Consider the following 16,335-nt stretch of genomic DNA (forward strand, 5'->3'; position numbering starts at 1 on the left):
TAGAACTGTGAAAGAAGAAACTGTATCTTGATTCAAGTACATAAATAGTATTACAGAGTACCTAACCACATCACTAATTTCCTCAAAAGAATAGTAAAATACAAAAAATAAATGAGATGGTCGTCGTAACTGAAAACGAGGAAATATTTTTTTGACAGAAAGGAGTCAAACTTTAGGACACAACTTGTCGTTCTCTGAACCGTTTGCAGTTGATATGTGCTAATCTTGGCATACATTATATGGAGGGATCTCTGAAAGCTCCCCAACCATGCACGGGGTGTACATAAATGACTCATATATGCCGTTCGTGTATGCTTGGTAGTAATCTTTTGGGCGTAGTTTTCCCAAGTACTGAACTTTCGAGCTATTCAAATGATAAGCCACTCCTCTGAAAGATAACTCCAAGAAAACAACCTCTTTGTAGGGGTGAAACCCCAGAAAAGAAACACAACTATAGTGATCTTCAAAACCACCTTGGTTGAAATTCATAATATTATCATCATCAGAGTTCCATTCAGTGTCTTCTTCTAGCAGCGCAATATTGTTGCCACCATCATTATCGCCCTCCAAAATCCGAGGCCCATTATTCTCATGATGGTAGAAATGCATTGCTGCACACAAGCCAGATACATCAAGCTGAATATTATGCTTTAATACCCAATCTAAGTGCCCACTTGATTCATTGAGGTTCCAAAACCGAAGTTTATACTCATCCTGAATTGTTGCAAAGTACACCCCTCTTTCTGACTTTCCAAGATAAGGACGTGCCTGTTTGCTTTCCTCAACATCTACTGGTGTATTTATTACCTGGTATTTACCATCTGACAATGATAGCCTGCAAAACACAGATTCACGCACACGTTACAAAGGTTAAAGTAAAACAATATGAATGACATAACTGAAGAAGATTTGCTTTGCTAGGATGCATATATACCTTGTAACAAATGCGCCGCGGCAATGCACGTAAAGTGCTCCTCGCCAGTACAAGCCGTAGCGCCATCTCGCGCCCCGTAATACCGTTGGTTGCACCGTATCCAATTGCACATCGGTCATCGACCTAACAGCCTCTCCTTGTCGGACAAATGACCTCTCTTGCCACTGACAGGTGATAGACGAGAACACTGGTATTGTCCATTGCCATGGTGGCCATTCCATCAAACTATGCAGGTCTTCAATGGACTGTTCAGGTGGACGTTTTACAGGTTCATCTTGGCTCTCGTCCTCTACAGTACCCTCGACAATCGATACGTCGTCGAGCAACGAGAAGAACTCGATAAGATCAAACTTTTTCGGTTTCTCGGGCTCACAGTGGAACAGAAGCACTTCATAGTGACACGACACGGCAGGGTCAAAGACTAGATACGGAACGTAGTCGTGTGCATCCATACGCGGGAGACGCTCCCATTGCCGTGTGGCAGGGTTAACCACACAGTACATCCAGCCGTTGCCGTAAAGCAGGAGGCCGTTGCAGTGATCCAGGATGGAGTTAAATCCTTGGGTATAATATGGCAAGAACTCGAGGTTACCGTCAACTGCGGGGTAGGTCTTCGAGGGGGGACGAGCTAACAAGTGTGGGCGTCTGTAGTCGATGTAGTTGATGAAGATGCCACGGAGAGAGTGCGGGAGGAGGTGCGCCAGCAGTAGCTGTCGAGCGTCGACGATGGAGCGCCATGCCTTGCAGACGCTGCGGGAGGCCGCGAGGCAGCGCGGCGCGAGACGGCGGAGGACGTTGGCGAGCGCGTCGTCTGGCAGAGCCATTTCCGCCTTCAGATCCATGGCTGCTGTGCTAAGCTGCCTTGCCTTGGATTTCGATGCACGGCAGATCAGCAGAGGCGCAAGTCAACTTTAAGCAGCGTGGTTGGGGGCGGGCTAAGGTACTGGACAGCTCATTCCGAGATCAATCTGTTTTTCTTCAAAGATCTGGATTGATCCATCGGGATGTATGAGTGGGCCGGATATGGGCTGCTCGCCGTGAAACTAAGCCTACATTACCCATAGCTAAGAGCCCATTCGGTCGGAGAGGCGTTCGTCTCGTCCGTCTCGAGCGCACCCCGGGTCAAGCACGGACCAAAACCGGGCACGCGCGGCGGCAACCTTTCTCGTCCGAATCCCGAGAAATTCGAGTCAACCGCGAGGGGGCAGGACACGGGCGGGCGCACGCATTCGTCGGCCGCGCGGCGCCACGGGGGAAAACACCGCCACCGCAGACGCGCAGACGCAGCCACCGCATCGGAGAGGGAGGCGGACACCGGAGGAAAGGCGACCCGCGGAGCGCTCGATGTCGTGGCTCCGCAACGCGGTGCACCGCGCCGTCGAGGCGGGCGGCGGCGGGATCTCCCTCACCACCCGCACCGTCCGCACCTCCCTCGGCACCGTCGTCCACCACGCCGGCCAGGCCGTCGTCGGCGGCGCCAGGCTCATCAACGGAATCGTACGAGCCCCGACACAACACTCCGTCTGCCTCTCAATCACACAAATCAGCCGCTGGCTGCCGTAGTAGCCCTATCGAATTCCTTCGGGTGTTGGTCGTGATTATTTCTCGTGTTTGTTTCGCAGGGGAATCGGTACTACAAGAGCTTGAAGCTGACGGCCAAGAGGCTCGAAGAGGCAGCGCTCTCCTACAGAGGGGAGGAGAGGGTGCAGCTGCTGCGCCGGTGGCTCGTCGGTCTCAAGGAAACCGAGCGCGCCACCGCGGCGACGGGGGAGCCGCACCAGGCCGACGATCCCAATCAACCTGCGCCTGTGTTGGTGAGAATCTCTCTTCTAGTTTGACTTTGACCAGCATTTTTTCGATTGCGTCGTGTGATCGCGTAGGAAATATTGAGCGCTGCAGGATCAGTACGTGGATTACGAGAAGCCGAACGAGCTGATGAACTTTTTCCATGTCTTCCTCTACAGTCAAGCGCTCGAGTGCGTTGTTCTGTCCATGGTGGGTTGGGTTTTGCGCAATTGAATTCCGCCAAGTGTCGTTTCGGCAGGTTACAAACTGTAATTTAAAACAATTAACTTGTTCTCAATGATCAGATTTTGGATGCCCCAACTGAGGAAGAAGGTTCGCTGCTCTTAGAAATTTTCGGGCAAGTTGCTCAACCATTGAATGACTAGCTACTACACTTAACTCTGTGGTTTTAGGGGCTTCCAAGGAAAATCTTGAAGCTTCCACTCATACAAACTATTGTTGTCTTTGGATGCTCTATGCAGAATGTGCCTTAATGGAGGGAAGGATATGCACAGTACAATTTTGAGCAGCATACATGACTTGGCAGGGTTATTTAGAAGTTACAATGATGAAGTATTGGTGCGTACTTCCTTTTTCATCCCTCTCAATATTAAACGATAGGCTCGTCACGTGTACAAAACTAGTCATATAGACCTCACTGGTCCACTTCAACGTAGTACAGTACTTATTTGTAGGAAAACGCGCTTGGTTCAATCATTTCCTCCATGATTTGATCTTAATTTGTAACTATCTTATGCTCATCATGTGAAGACTTGAATTTTTCCCAGTGGTTAAATTAGATGCCAGTGAAAGAATAACATGTATCACCTATTGGAAAAACATATGTGCAGAGCTCATGTTTGAATGACATCTATTTTCTGTGTTATCTCCTTTTCAGGCAAAACGTGACGAACTGCTTCAGTTTGCTCAATGTGCTATCTCAGGGTTAAAATTAAATGCTGAAATTGCAAGGTTACCTCTTTTGTTTGGGTAGATGGCGCAAGGGGTTGCTTTGCTGTCAAAGTTTGCATGTGTATTTACATGCTCCAAAATCTCTATTTTTTTCTTCTTAATTCCAGATTAGATAATGAAATCATGCAGCTGCAACAAGAGATAAATGCAATTGATGCCCTGCGAGCTAATTCAACCAATAAACGTAATAAAGCATCTCAGACAGTCCCTGCAGAGGTAGGCCTGAATTTGGTGTTATTTACCTTTGTACTGTGTGTATGTTGGCTTTTATTTTAAGAAAGCAAGTGATAAGGCTACCTTTCTGTTGTGTGTTTGTGATATAACCTAATTTTGTCACGTGAACCTGGCCCATGAAAACGAGAATGATATAGCCTAATTTTGTCATGTGATCTATCCATAAGGTGGACTTTTTTCTGCTAAATTGAGGAGGGCAAATAGCATAGTCACCTCTGATTCTTTCAAAAAATAAATTAGCTATCATTATTTTTTCTTGAACACGCACCTAAGTGCGCGTCATTTTTCATTAGAAGAGGGGTAAGACAGCCAAGCTTTCATGGTAGAACATTTAATTAGCCATCATTATATAAAATTGGAAAGTTAAAAGATGACGAAACTCCTGCAAATGCCATTGTTATTAATTATGTCCATTGGTACATTTATGTGCAACTGTTCTTCCGTTTCTGCTAAAACCTTCTATGTCAATATGGCATATTTAAATAACCAAATACTCCTCCGTTCCTAAATTCTTGTCGTGGTTTTAGTGCAAATTTGAACTAAAACCACAACAAGAATTTAGGAACGGAGGAAGTATTAGATAAGATATTAAGCATTCATGGTAAGGGCATTGTTTACGATTGAGGCAATATATGATGTATCCACCATCCAGTGATCTCTGGAGAAACTGGAACAAGTAATCCCATGTTAACTGCATTCTTTTTTGTTTTTAAAGAAAGGTAGATAATCTTTTGTATGTATATCCGCCAATGCTTGGACCTCAGGCCTTAAGCCGCTCACTTCATTTGTTTCATACTTAATTTCATCCCATTAAGTATGGGTCAATTTACTGTTGTTAATTCTTATTGTAGTTAAAAGTTAAAAATTAAGAGCTAAACTCACCAGTTTGTTTTTAAATTCTGATACTTTTTGCAGTACTTCAAAACTGCAGTTGCTGAGGTTCATCTATGCTCCAGAATGGAAGACCTTGTACTAAAGAAGAAATCAATAAATTCTGGTGACTCTTTGGAGACTCATTTTCAGAAGGTATGATAAATCATTTTGAATTTAATATGACTTCGTTTTCTTGGTTCTTCCCCTTTTTCTATTTGCTTCACATTCATCATTTTGGAATCAGATTTAACTCCAGCAGAATAATTGCAAGCTTATTTTATTTGTTAAAATATATGTCCTTGTACCCCCTTTTTGAATGGTGCGTTCCATAAAATATTGCAGGTTGATAAGCTGAAGGTTTTGTCAGAATCCCTTGCAAATTCGTCTGCGAAAGCGGAGAGGCGTATGATGGAAAATAGGTTTCTGTCTTCAGCATTATCTCTTCTATTTTTTCTTTTCAGTAACTTAGCACATATTCATTTGGTGGAATCAGTGCAAAGAAAAGTTATTTGACTAATATATTAGTCCATAATTGTATTACTTGAAGAGATATGCCAGTGTAGTGAAAAGTTCCCTTTGGATTAATCTAGTTACATTGGTGTATATTTCTGTAGTAATCAAGGTGCAATTTTTACCTTGTTCGTTTATTTCAATATTCCTTTTCATGTCATAGACACCGTTATATTATTTTGTTTCTACTAAAATGTTTCACATGAGCCTGTCCGCTTTGAAGTATGTTGCCCTATTTCGATGCAGGGTTCAGAAGGAAGAATCTCTTATCTTCAGAGTTACCAAAACAAATGAAGTTAGTACAGCTGAAAAGGTAACTTCGATAGCCACGAGCCTGTGAGTCATCACTTCAATTGTTATGATACTTTCGTACTGAATTGTGCCAATGAGACGAGCAGCAATTTTTTGTGCATCCTGACCAAGAAATTTTCCAGATTAAACCTAGGACACGCCACCTGTTATAATATTTTTCTTCAGCAGTCTTGCAATGGTCATAGGGATCGGCTTTTTGTGTATGTGTTCTGTTGTCTAGCTTATCCTGAATTTTATTCTTGTGAAAGGAATTAGTGAATGAGATCTCTGGACTTGAGAAGCAAAAGTATCAACTTGAGGCAGAACTAAACAAAGTATGATCTCACTATCCTTTTCCACCTTCCTGAAGAAATTTGAAGCCAGTTTCTTTGATCTATTTAAGTAATTTACAGAATGAAGAAATGTTGGTAATATCTTGCTGAGGTTTGAAATTAGATGATTTTGGTTTCAGTTTGTAGAGGTAGACATAACATGTAAATTCACCTCAGAGTATATATGATCTGAAATGTTTATTCATGTTGACCTACTGCATTAGAAACTGCATAACCAGAAACGGACCGTATGTAAAATCATTCTAATTATGTTATTATACATAGTACCCTTAACCTCTATGTTGGTGATCAAACGGCTGAGAAGATATTGCGGAGATTCATAGGGTGCAAATACGAGCTATAACTAGCTTTCAGCTTTGAATTATGACTTGTGGTTTTAGTAGTCTCTCACAAATGTAATTATTGTTTGGCATCTCAGATATAATAATTGGATACGCACTTAGTTGACATGATTTATGCATTAACTATTAATCATCTATCAAGTGTCCTATTGGTTTACCTGATTTATAATATAAAATTGTCATTCCGATTGAAAAAGTAATTGAGGGCTTCCATTTACAGTCCTTGATTGTTAGATTTACTGTTCTTTAGATGCTATGATCACATGAGAAGCTTATTTTTAAGAGTGATTCTGAAACTCAGATTACAGGTAAATTCCAAACTTAATACTGCTGTGGTGAAGCTTAAAAAAACTAGAGAGGAGAGAGACCAATTTGATGAAGCTAGCAATCAGATTGTGCAACATTTGAAAGCAAAGGTCTGCTTTTTCTTTGCTAATTTGTAGAATAGAAATTGCTTTACGGAAAGGACACCTTTCAATCATCGTTGTTTTCTGTCATATGCTTACATTAGGAGGATGAACTATCAAGATCTATTGCTTCCTGCAAAGTAGAAGCAAGCACTGTCCGTGCATGGATCAACTTTTTAGAAGATACATGGAAATTGCAATCTTTTTATGAAGAGATAAAGGAAAAGCAGGCCAAGTATGTAGGATGTTCCACTGAAAAATACCAATTGATGATTTCTATGTGCAAAGATTCGCTGACATAAGTTTCTGTTTTGAGTATTTGCTGATTGCAGTGATGAACTGGATAGATGTGGAATCTGCTTTGTGAATTTGATTAAGCATCATGTTTCTGCATGCGTGGTACTCCATTTGACTTTTACTTTCCAAAGAAGTTATATACTATGGAAAAGGGCCTTTTGTTACTACTTTTTCATTTCCTATTTGTTCCTCAACTAGCTGTTTCTTTTGGTTCTCTAGGAAGAGCTGAGCACTTCTATAGATCGTATAAAGACCTTTGTTGATAACTTGAATATTTTCAGTGACAGGTGTGGTTCTCATCTGTTAGTCTAATTTCCTGGTACAAGATACCTCCTGTGCTAATGATTGTAGTTCCACCGACAGATTGGCCCAGGATGGAGATGATGTTCTGTCGAAGCAATCAAACCCACGTAAATACCTCGAGCAGGAATATTTGGAAACTGAGAAAAAGGTCATTCTTGATTAAATATTTTTTACCCCGCTTCCTAAACAGAAGGTGCTAATAGAGGATAACAAAATATGTAGTTACAGATAGCATCAGGAACCCTGACTCTGATTTCTTTGTTCTATAATTTTTATTGCCTTCTGCTCTGTTTCAGGTTGTAGCCGCATTCAGTTTAGCTGATAATATCAGAGCATTAACATTTCCGAATCCTGAGCGTGAAACCAGGTAATTGCTATTCAAGATACTATACCCTCTTTTGGAGCACATAGAAATGTCATTTCCACACGGATCCGCAAAATCCAGTTCTCCAAACATGGCTTGACCTTCAGTGTAAATGATACTCCACTACTAAGCAGTGCTAACTGTTTGTGCAGGCGAGATGATCCTGAGGTGAAAAATCTGTTCGCCAATATCGACAAGCTGCGAGTCGAGTTCGAATCGGTTCCACGGCCAGTACTGCAAATTGAGATCAAAGAAAAAGAAGAGAAATCAAGAGGAACTCGATCGCTTTCCTTCAAGGGCACCGGCACACCGAGCCATTCAAGAAGCGAGTCCCCGATCGCAGATCAACTCAGGACACGGCTACCATCGGAGTCCGACTCAGAGCTGGAGAAGTTCGACGAGGAGTACAAGGAATACTCGGCCGATGACATCAGTGGATGGGAGTTTGATGAGCTTGAAGACGACCTAAGATCTGGGCAACTCTAGTGATCAGGGAACTCACGTATCTTGATTAGTCGATGTAAATTTGTTAGCACCAAAATCTGGATAGCACAGAGTTGTGTACATTATAATCTTCGTTTCTGCCCACAAGTTTTTGCTGCATCCTCCTGCGAACGTTGAGTCGCCTTGCTTCTGGACACATGTTGGGACTTTGGGAGGAGAGCCGTGTGAGAGGTTTGATGTGTCCACATCTCCCATGAAATTGACCACTCTCTTGTGTACGTACAGTACTGTACAGTACATCATCGGGCATCCAGACTTGTAAAAAGTCAACTTCCTCCTCTTTTACCCGTCTGTGTCTTCCTCTTTTTTAGGCTTTGTTCTTTCCTCCAGCTTTAGTTGACAGCAGAAAGACCAAAGATGCCAGGATAATGGAAAGAACAAAAGAAGCTCTCCACCCTTTCTCTGCACAAAGGTGCTGCTGCCTTTGCTTTGTCAACCTCTGCCTTTTGTATTCTTAATCCATACGTGTTCGATCTTTTTTTCTTCAAAGGCGTAACGCGTAAAAAAAGTAATAATTCATGCTCTCAGTCTCAGTACTGGTAGTATTTACTGTACTTGATCCTGACACAATTTGCAGCAAAGGACCAAGGAGGGAAAGATGTGAAGGCAGTAAAGAGGTCATCCTATGGCCCCCACCACACTACCTTTATTGAAAAGCACACTGTGATTTGATCCAGAACTTGTTCATGTCTCTCTTATCCGTAATGCCTTTGACAGTAATACACAGGTACATGAATCTAGTTACTGTTTGCTCTCTGTAAGTAGCTGTAAAGCGCGAGAACTGCTGTACTGCTCGTAGTAAACACAACATCAAATAGTAGTACAACTACCACAGCACAAATCCAAATCCAACAAGGGCGCGCGCACACACGCACATCCATCTAAATTTCAGGAGTGAGTGAGCACAAGTGCACAAGACAATCCCTGGAATCAATCAGCCTCCGAGACAAGAGGGCCACCCCCACCTCCCATTCTGTTTTCTTGGATTCCTCCCTGTCCTGCCACAGCCCATAATTTTTTTTCAAACTCCTGACACTGCCCCCCTCCCATCTCTCCTCCACCCCCCTATTAACTCTTCTTCCTCCTTGCCCCCCATTTGGCCCATCCGAGCAAGCGACTGCTTGAATTGCTTCCTGGCTTCCACCCCAATGTGCCCTAGAGCGACGGCCCAGCACGGCGGCGCGGAGATGGGGAGAGCGAGCTGTACCAGTTTTGCCGCTGCTAGCGCGCACTCGTTTGGGGAGGAGGAGTACATCGACCTGGATCTCAGTTCTTGCGGGGAGTATGAGTTCCGGGTGTGCCGGACCAACAAAGCGGCGGCTCCCTGCGCGGACGAGCTGCTCTCCCGGGGCAGGCTCCACAAGGTCGCGCCGAGGCCGTCGGGCAAGCCGCTTGATCCTGACGCCGCCGCGGCCTGCGGCGGCAGCGGCGGCGGCAGGAGGAGCACTGCCACGGTCGCACCGCTGCAGCAGCATCCGCAAGCCGGGGGGATTCGCTGTCTGCAGCCGGCTGCGGAGGGCTCCCGGCGGAAGAAGCCCGGCAAGGCGGCTGTGCACGCGAAGCTGCAGGCGTCGCGGGCCTTCTTCCGGTCCCTGTTCGCCAGGACCTCGTGCTCCGACAAGCAGTGCCACCGCGGAATCGGCGTTCGGTCCGCGAGCACCGGCCGAACGACGAGCGGCAAGGCGGCATTTGGGCAAATCAAGAGCAGCTGCTACAGCGTCAGCGGCGGCGGCGCGGCTCCGACCACGCTGAGGAGCAGCATCGAGCAGGAGAAGCTGATGGACGAGGAGGAGCTCTCGGCAGCCAGCAGCAGCAGCCGCCAACGGAAGTCCTTCTCTGGCGTGATCAAGTGGCGTCCGGCAACGGCAACGGGGCCGCCGTCGAAGTCGAACCCCGCGCCGGCTTGGGCGTCGACGACGACGAGGAGGAACTCGTCGGGGGAGCACGGCCCGGCGCTGAAGCGGAGCAGCAGCTGCCGGTCGGAGTCGGAGGGGCTCATCCAGGGCGCCATCGCCTACTGCAAGCGGTCGCAGCAGCAGCGCGTGCTCGCCAGGAAGAGCGTCAGCGACGCCGCCCTCTGCTCCTCCCGGCCCTCCTAGGTCCTAGCCAACTCAGCTCAGCCGTACTGTGTAGTCCCCATAGACTAGGACGTGTGCATGCAAAAATTGTCTGGAAAATGATCACCACAACAATAATGTGAAGTGCCTCTTTCTTTCCCTGTACCAGAACACGTCTTATTCCATACTTCCATCATTAGCCGCCGTCAATTTGTTGAGAAAACGAAACGTTCAGGTTCACCACCACCAACCCGTCTGTTACTCAAACAAAATGTAGACTCCGACATTGGGCACTGCTGGTTCAGAATTATTTCCTGGGCAAGCGGCGGCAGCCGCTCATTCAGTGCGAGTTAAGATGCGCCATAACAGCTGCCCTGAACGCAGCAGAGCGTCCACTTGCCTAGCGAAAGAATAGCGCTAGCTCTGCCTTTGAGCTTTGACACCAAAACAAACCACCAAATTCCTCAAAGAAAAAACACCAGAAAAAAGAGAGGGAGATGCGAACTCGAGCAATATCTCGGCGCAAGGAGTGCGCGGATGATGGGGGCGGTAGATTGACGGCATGATGGGCGCGCGGATCCTTTGGGGAAACGCCGATAGGCAGGTCGGCACGGCATCATTAAAGGCCAAAAGGAGGACGTGAAGCCGTGAAGGTGCCCCCGCATCGCAGCCAAGTCCAACCACCCGCACTGGACACTGGCCTGCTGTTCGTGGGGGGCGCGCACATGACGCGACCCGACCGCCAGTTTTGGTCTTACATTACCGGCAGCCAAATCTGGTTGGTACCAGCGCTGCAAGCCCTCAATTCTTCTTTGACCCCCTTTGCTTTGAACAGTACTACTAGCACTGTACTGCCTTGACGCGATGACGACACCAACGGTTCCCCTGCTCCGTTCGAGGTCTGAAGGTTCGAGGTTCCATTATTCGAGGGTACGAGACTCGACCTGACGTCTATCAACAACTCATTTCAGATTATTCGTAACTCCTCCCAACGTAGCCTATATAATCAAGCCGTCTCCATCAACCTTTCGCTAACACGTTCCGTTATTCAAGCATGCAATCGAGAACGTTGTGAGACGAAGGCGTAAACTCGATGCATGGTCATCCTCCTATCCACCCTCCAACCTACCTGCCTATGCTACTACAAGGCATACACAACCTAGACCAATATGGCGCGGGGCACGTGGTGGAGCAAGAATCGCCAAAGCGAAGAAAGCTAAGCTACAAATCTCTCGCTTTGGAGGCGAGGCGAGGGGAGGGGAAGAAAGCTTCTTTTTACGGAGCCAACTTGGCGGGCTCTCCTCCTCCCGCTGTTCGATCGCTGTCCTGGCCGGACCCCGGTTCTCTCCCTCCAGGCTCGGGAGAAAAACGGAAAAGGCCTCTTTGCGTACCGCATAGCCCCCCATCACCACGTGATAAGATTGGACGAGCGAGCGGGCTCAGCAGCGGAGAAAAACAGTAGCGCTATCATAGCAACTTTTACCATTAGTTTCGGCATTGGGATAGAGATAAAGATGACATGCAAAGTTGGGGATTTGTACATACAGCGTCTGGTGTTTGCGTGCATGTCTGTATGCGCGGGCACAAGCACAACCTTTCACCGTCTTCCACAGCCTGCTGTACCGTAACAAAGGGATGGCTACCTGACGACGGCGTAACTTTTTCAACCCGTACGCTTCTCGAGACTTTTGAGTGTACCGATGGGGGCAGTGATGTGTGCAATTGTCAACTCCCCCAGTTACCGACGGGTTTCCTGCGTGAAATGATAAAAATCAACTCTCTTTTTAAAACTTGAGCAAAAAATAACCTCCTAATAAATTTTAATAAATCCCAACTATTTTGTTCAACGCTCAGCCCTGAGGTTGGCTAGATCAACATCATAGTCAATGGTGTCGAAAAAGAACTTACAGATCGTTTGGCATTCATTTTTTCATTTCATTTGGTATAACGGAACGAAATCCAATTTTTGATAGGATTTCATTTGGTTAAAATTTGAATTTCGGGTTCAAAAATCATTTTTGTCTGCCACATGGATTTGTAGAGTGAGACAATTTCAGAGAAATGATGACTTTTAGACATGAATTGGGTTTAGTTATAATTTGATTTCATGGAATTTGAGATTGAATTCATGTGGCCAATTCCATGCCAACCAAACAAGTTGATTTCTAGAATTATTCAAAATGAATTTCAGAATTCTAGGTCGAAATGATGGATGCCAAACGGGCTATTAGTGTCTTCATGAGCTACACGGGGACTTAAGATTACACATCAACAGAAGAAGTCGCAAATGCGTAGTTCATGGTGCTTCCGTAGCCACAACCATCACATGGAGTTGGATGTCATCCCGGCCAACCACAATGGCGGCGGCACCGGTGGAGGTGTTGTTGGCTATGGACGGGGTGCGGGAAGCTGAGTGCCGGATTTTGTTTGCTGGATGGTGGTGGCGGCGGCGTGCTCCGGTAGGTTTCCGAAATGTTCTTCGTGACTTGTTGGGTTGCGGCGGCTGATCTGTGGTCCCGGTCTTTGGCGATGGAAACATGTTTGTTAGCTTTCGGTGGGGACTCTCTCAAGAATAGGTGCTACGCACGAAGTCTCATGGTGATGCGCCAAGTCATGCCTATTGCTGGTCCTGAGGCGATCATAGGATGATGGTTCCGGTATGCGGTACGGGCAGTTGTTTTGGTCTATACGATAGGGTTAGTAGTAGTTTGCTGGAGTCAATGCTATTCTTTTTGGAGCCGACTTTGTTCGGCTTTGCTGTCTAGATTTATTAATATATGGTTGTGTGCATCAGTCGATGCAGAGACCGGAGGTTATACTCCTTTTCGAAAATTAAAAAAATGTATCTACACACGTATTGTTTATAAATATCAAAGCCATGGAGCCTCAAGATTGATGTATGCAAAGTGGTAGAATTTATATTGAATACGATAAAATGGAAAACATTGGAATAACATTCCTATCGCCATCACTATCGTGCACCACATAGCAAGGGCCATGATATTTACATACGTGAATGAAAGTTGTTGAAACATAGCAACACATACTTGAGAATGTTCTACAATACTTTAGACAATTATAAGAGAAGATATTTAAAATGAGGCTTCCAGAGAGAGAATGACAAATATTTCGTAATGAGGAAATTGCACTACTGGTTCATGAAGTTGGCAAGCGGGTTCACTTTAGTCCATCAACTTGTAAACTGTGCACCGTTAGTCCAAATCTCGGTTAGCTCACGGTTCTGGGCGTTAAGTTGCCACGTGGCCGGGGGCAAGTTGCGGGAGGGGTTTTCTACAAAATCTTTTTCGCGTTCTGCCCCCTGACATTCTTTCGATCCAAGAACCGCCCAACCTAAATCCCCCACCTGAGCAGCACGTGAGGAAGACGAAACGCCACTTTGCAAAAGCCCCCCTGTCTCCTCGCCTCTTCTCTCTTCGACGTGCTCGAGGGCGGCGACCGGTGTTGCAGCAGGGGACGGTGTAGGAGACGGCGGTGACTGCCTTGCACGGTGTTCGCCATGGAAGCTCGTCGACGCAGGGTCAGCGACGACCCGCCTGATTACAGTGAGTTCGGCCCCCTCTCTCGCAACTGTCGTACGCAAAAATATGGGTTTTTGTGCGTGATGATCGCTGTGGTGTGAGGGTACTTGGAGGTTGGATTTCGGTTGTCTAGGCCATCAATTTGTGCGTAGGGTCCTGAGATGATGATTTTGGTTCTCCTCTAGGATATTAGTTGGCGGAAATTTAGGGGATTTCCTTTGGCAGTGAGTTTCTTCATGATGTATGGGTTTACCAATTTTGTGCCGTGCTGTGTTCTTAATGATTATGATTCGTCTCATTTACATAAAAATTTTGTGCACAGACAACTTTAGTAAAGGTTAGGGTTTTGTTTGATTTTGAGGCCTTTTTAATTTTAGGTTACAATCTGTTGTGTTGTAGGTGCATATCGTGATCATTTCACAGTGGAAATACACCATGGTGGCTTCTTCTGCGGTGTGATCATTCCAAGTCACCAGCAGGGACACACAGTACATTGTTGATCTGATTACAAATAGGTGTGATTGCAGAAAGTGGCAGCTTTCAGGCATACCCTGCAACCATGCAATTGCATGCTTCAGAGAAGAAAGGAGCAGGTTGACAGATGTTACAGTCTTGAGAGATACATGCAGGCTTATGGATACAACATATACCCAGTTAGAGACATGACCCACCGGACACAGATGAATGGAGTTCAAGTTGAACCTCCAGTGTACAAGAAGAAAGTTGGGAGGCCTAGAAGATGCAGAAGGAAGCAACCAAAGGAGATTGGGAGAAGAAAGATAAGCAAACATGGTGTTGCAATGCACTGCAGCATCTGCAACTCTGCTACACACGACAGAAGAGGCCATCACAACCATGTAGAGCCAAGCAGTGGAGAAGATGATACATAAGAAGAGTATGATGGTCCAAACATTGGAGACGTAAGAATTTGTACAACTGTTTTAATAATGAATTTTCTCTTCCTATATTATCATCTTGACTAATTCTATGAAATGCATTGATTGTAGGACATATTCAATGATGCAGAAGTAGACCCTGAGCAGGATCCTCTTAATGATCCTGAGACAATGGTGTACAGTATGTCTCATCAGGTAAATCTCATTGTAACTACAACATAATTCCTGTTGTGACCCTGATCAACATCCTAATCATTGCATTCCTTTTGTCAAAACTAGTATGCTGCTTCTAATCCAGCACCAGGGCCACTTCCAGAGGAGTCAACATTTGTTGTGCAAAGAGAAAATTACTTAAAGCCACCACATTTGGGACACATGTCTAGGAAAACCACATTTAAAAAAAAATTCAAATTACCACCACTTTCTTGGTCCCTTGTACTCCCGCACACTGATTTCGCTATTAATCTCATTTTGACGGAAAAACTGACAGGGAGGCCCACATGTTAGGTCCGCTGTGGCGCTACGTTGGACAATGCTCGTCTCTTTCTCCTTCTCGGCCACCGCTGCCTACAGGCACGAGCCGAGCCGCCGGACATGCGCATGGTGTCGCTGCTGCCGCCAGACGGGCGCAGACCGTTGCCTCCGGCGCGAGCCGATGCCAAGTGCGCGCCAGGCCATCACCGATGTGCTTCGTGCCGACACCGCCTGGTCTGCTCTGCCGCATCCTGTCGAGTACTACTAATCAAGCCATGGACGAACCCAGCCGCACATCATCAATCACGGGAGTATCACCACAAGAAGCAGCCAGCTTTACAAGGAATCCCATCGAAGGAAAATCAGTCAGAAGACTCAGAAATAATCAATAATCAACGAGCTTTCGCGTGGCACCCGACAAGTCGCGGACGCGGGAGCCGCCGCCGCCCCTGGCGCGTGCGCCGCCGCAACTGTCTCGGGTGCACGCGGGCCGCCGCCGCCTCGGGAGCGTGCGGGAGTGAGTGCCGCCGGCACGGGCTGCCATCGCGGACGTAGGCGGGCGTGGCGAGCTCCCATGCCGGTCGAATCAGACTCTCGTCGAAGAGCCCAAGGCAACGGTGGTTGGGAGGAGATTAGGAGAAGCGCGGTTGGAAGGGGGAGGAGACGCAGGCGAGGGCGGCGCCGTTGCGCTCCCTCATTTCCTCCGCCGCGTCGGCGCCGAGCACGTGCAGCCGCTCCTCCACCCTCCTCTCTCTCTGCCTCTCACGAGTCTGCGCTCCCCCGTCGGATCCCGCTAGAACCGAGCCGTTCCCGCATAGACGCTCCGCTTCGGCCGCCGCCGGCCACCGTGGAGGTCAACCTCGCCGAGCTTGTCATTCTCGGCCCCTACCTCCAATGCACACTCACGGTGAGCCTCCGGCTCTTTTGCCCCTTGTCCCGAGCCTCCCCATCCCTGTAATCCCCCTGGGCCTTGCGCCGCTTGAGCATGCTCCGTCAGCAAGATTCCGGCAACGAGCCGGCTGCTCTGCCTCCCTAGCTGCAGCTGCATGTCCTTCTATTTTCTTCTCCCTAGTTTCTTACTTTCTTTTGCATGTTGTGTGCTGATGTGGAGCCACGTTGGCTCCGACAGTGGACCCTGTTGTTAGATTTGCCGTCAGTTCGTGATCAAACGAGAGATCAGTTCTCGGAGTAACCGCTATCC

General features: G+C 46.8%; 3 protein-coding genes across 3 annotated transcripts; 2 read left to right on the forward strand and 1 right to left on the reverse strand.

Annotated features, from left to right (window-relative positions):
• Window positions 1-1,953, reverse strand: LOC112270190. The gene is made up of 2 exons (XM_024458047.1): window positions 935-1,953; window positions 1-835 (listed from the first exon to the last, which is right to left on the reverse strand). The coding sequence occupies exons 1-2, from the start codon at window positions 1,774-1,776 to the stop codon at window positions 220-222; spliced, it is 1,458 nt and encodes a 485-aa protein (XP_024313815.1). The 5' UTR covers window positions 1,777-1,953; the 3' UTR covers window positions 1-219.
• A 136-nt stretch (window positions 1,954-2,089) lies between these two features.
• LOC100845627 lies at window positions 2,090-8,453 on the forward strand. Its single transcript, XM_010230476.3, has 18 exons — window positions 2,090-2,431; window positions 2,557-2,748; window positions 2,834-2,929; window positions 3,025-3,077; window positions 3,202-3,298; window positions 3,618-3,691; window positions 3,799-3,907; window positions 4,841-4,951; window positions 5,141-5,217; window positions 5,555-5,621; window positions 5,869-5,934; window positions 6,602-6,709; window positions 6,805-6,935; window positions 7,033-7,099; window positions 7,217-7,284; window positions 7,361-7,448; window positions 7,597-7,667; window positions 7,817-8,453. Exons 1-18 carry the CDS (start codon window positions 2,279-2,281, stop codon window positions 8,148-8,150), a joined length of 1,962 nt encoding a protein of 653 aa, XP_010228778.1. The 5' UTR covers window positions 2,090-2,278; the 3' UTR covers window positions 8,151-8,453.
• A 602-nt stretch (window positions 8,454-9,055) lies between these two features.
• Window positions 9,056-10,393, forward strand: LOC100824767. Its single transcript, XM_003561714.4, has one exon. It carries the CDS (start codon window positions 9,317-9,319, stop codon window positions 10,265-10,267), a length of 951 nt encoding a protein of 316 aa, XP_003561762.1. The 5' UTR covers window positions 9,056-9,316; the 3' UTR covers window positions 10,268-10,393.
• Window positions 10,394-16,335: the final 5,942 nt, after the last annotated feature.

The sequence above is a fragment of the Brachypodium distachyon genome, chromosome 1, assembly GCF_000005505.3.
Source record: "Brachypodium distachyon strain Bd21 chromosome 1, Brachypodium_distachyon_v3.0, whole genome shotgun sequence".
NCBI lineage: Eukaryota > Viridiplantae > Streptophyta > Magnoliopsida > Poales > Poaceae > Brachypodium > Brachypodium distachyon.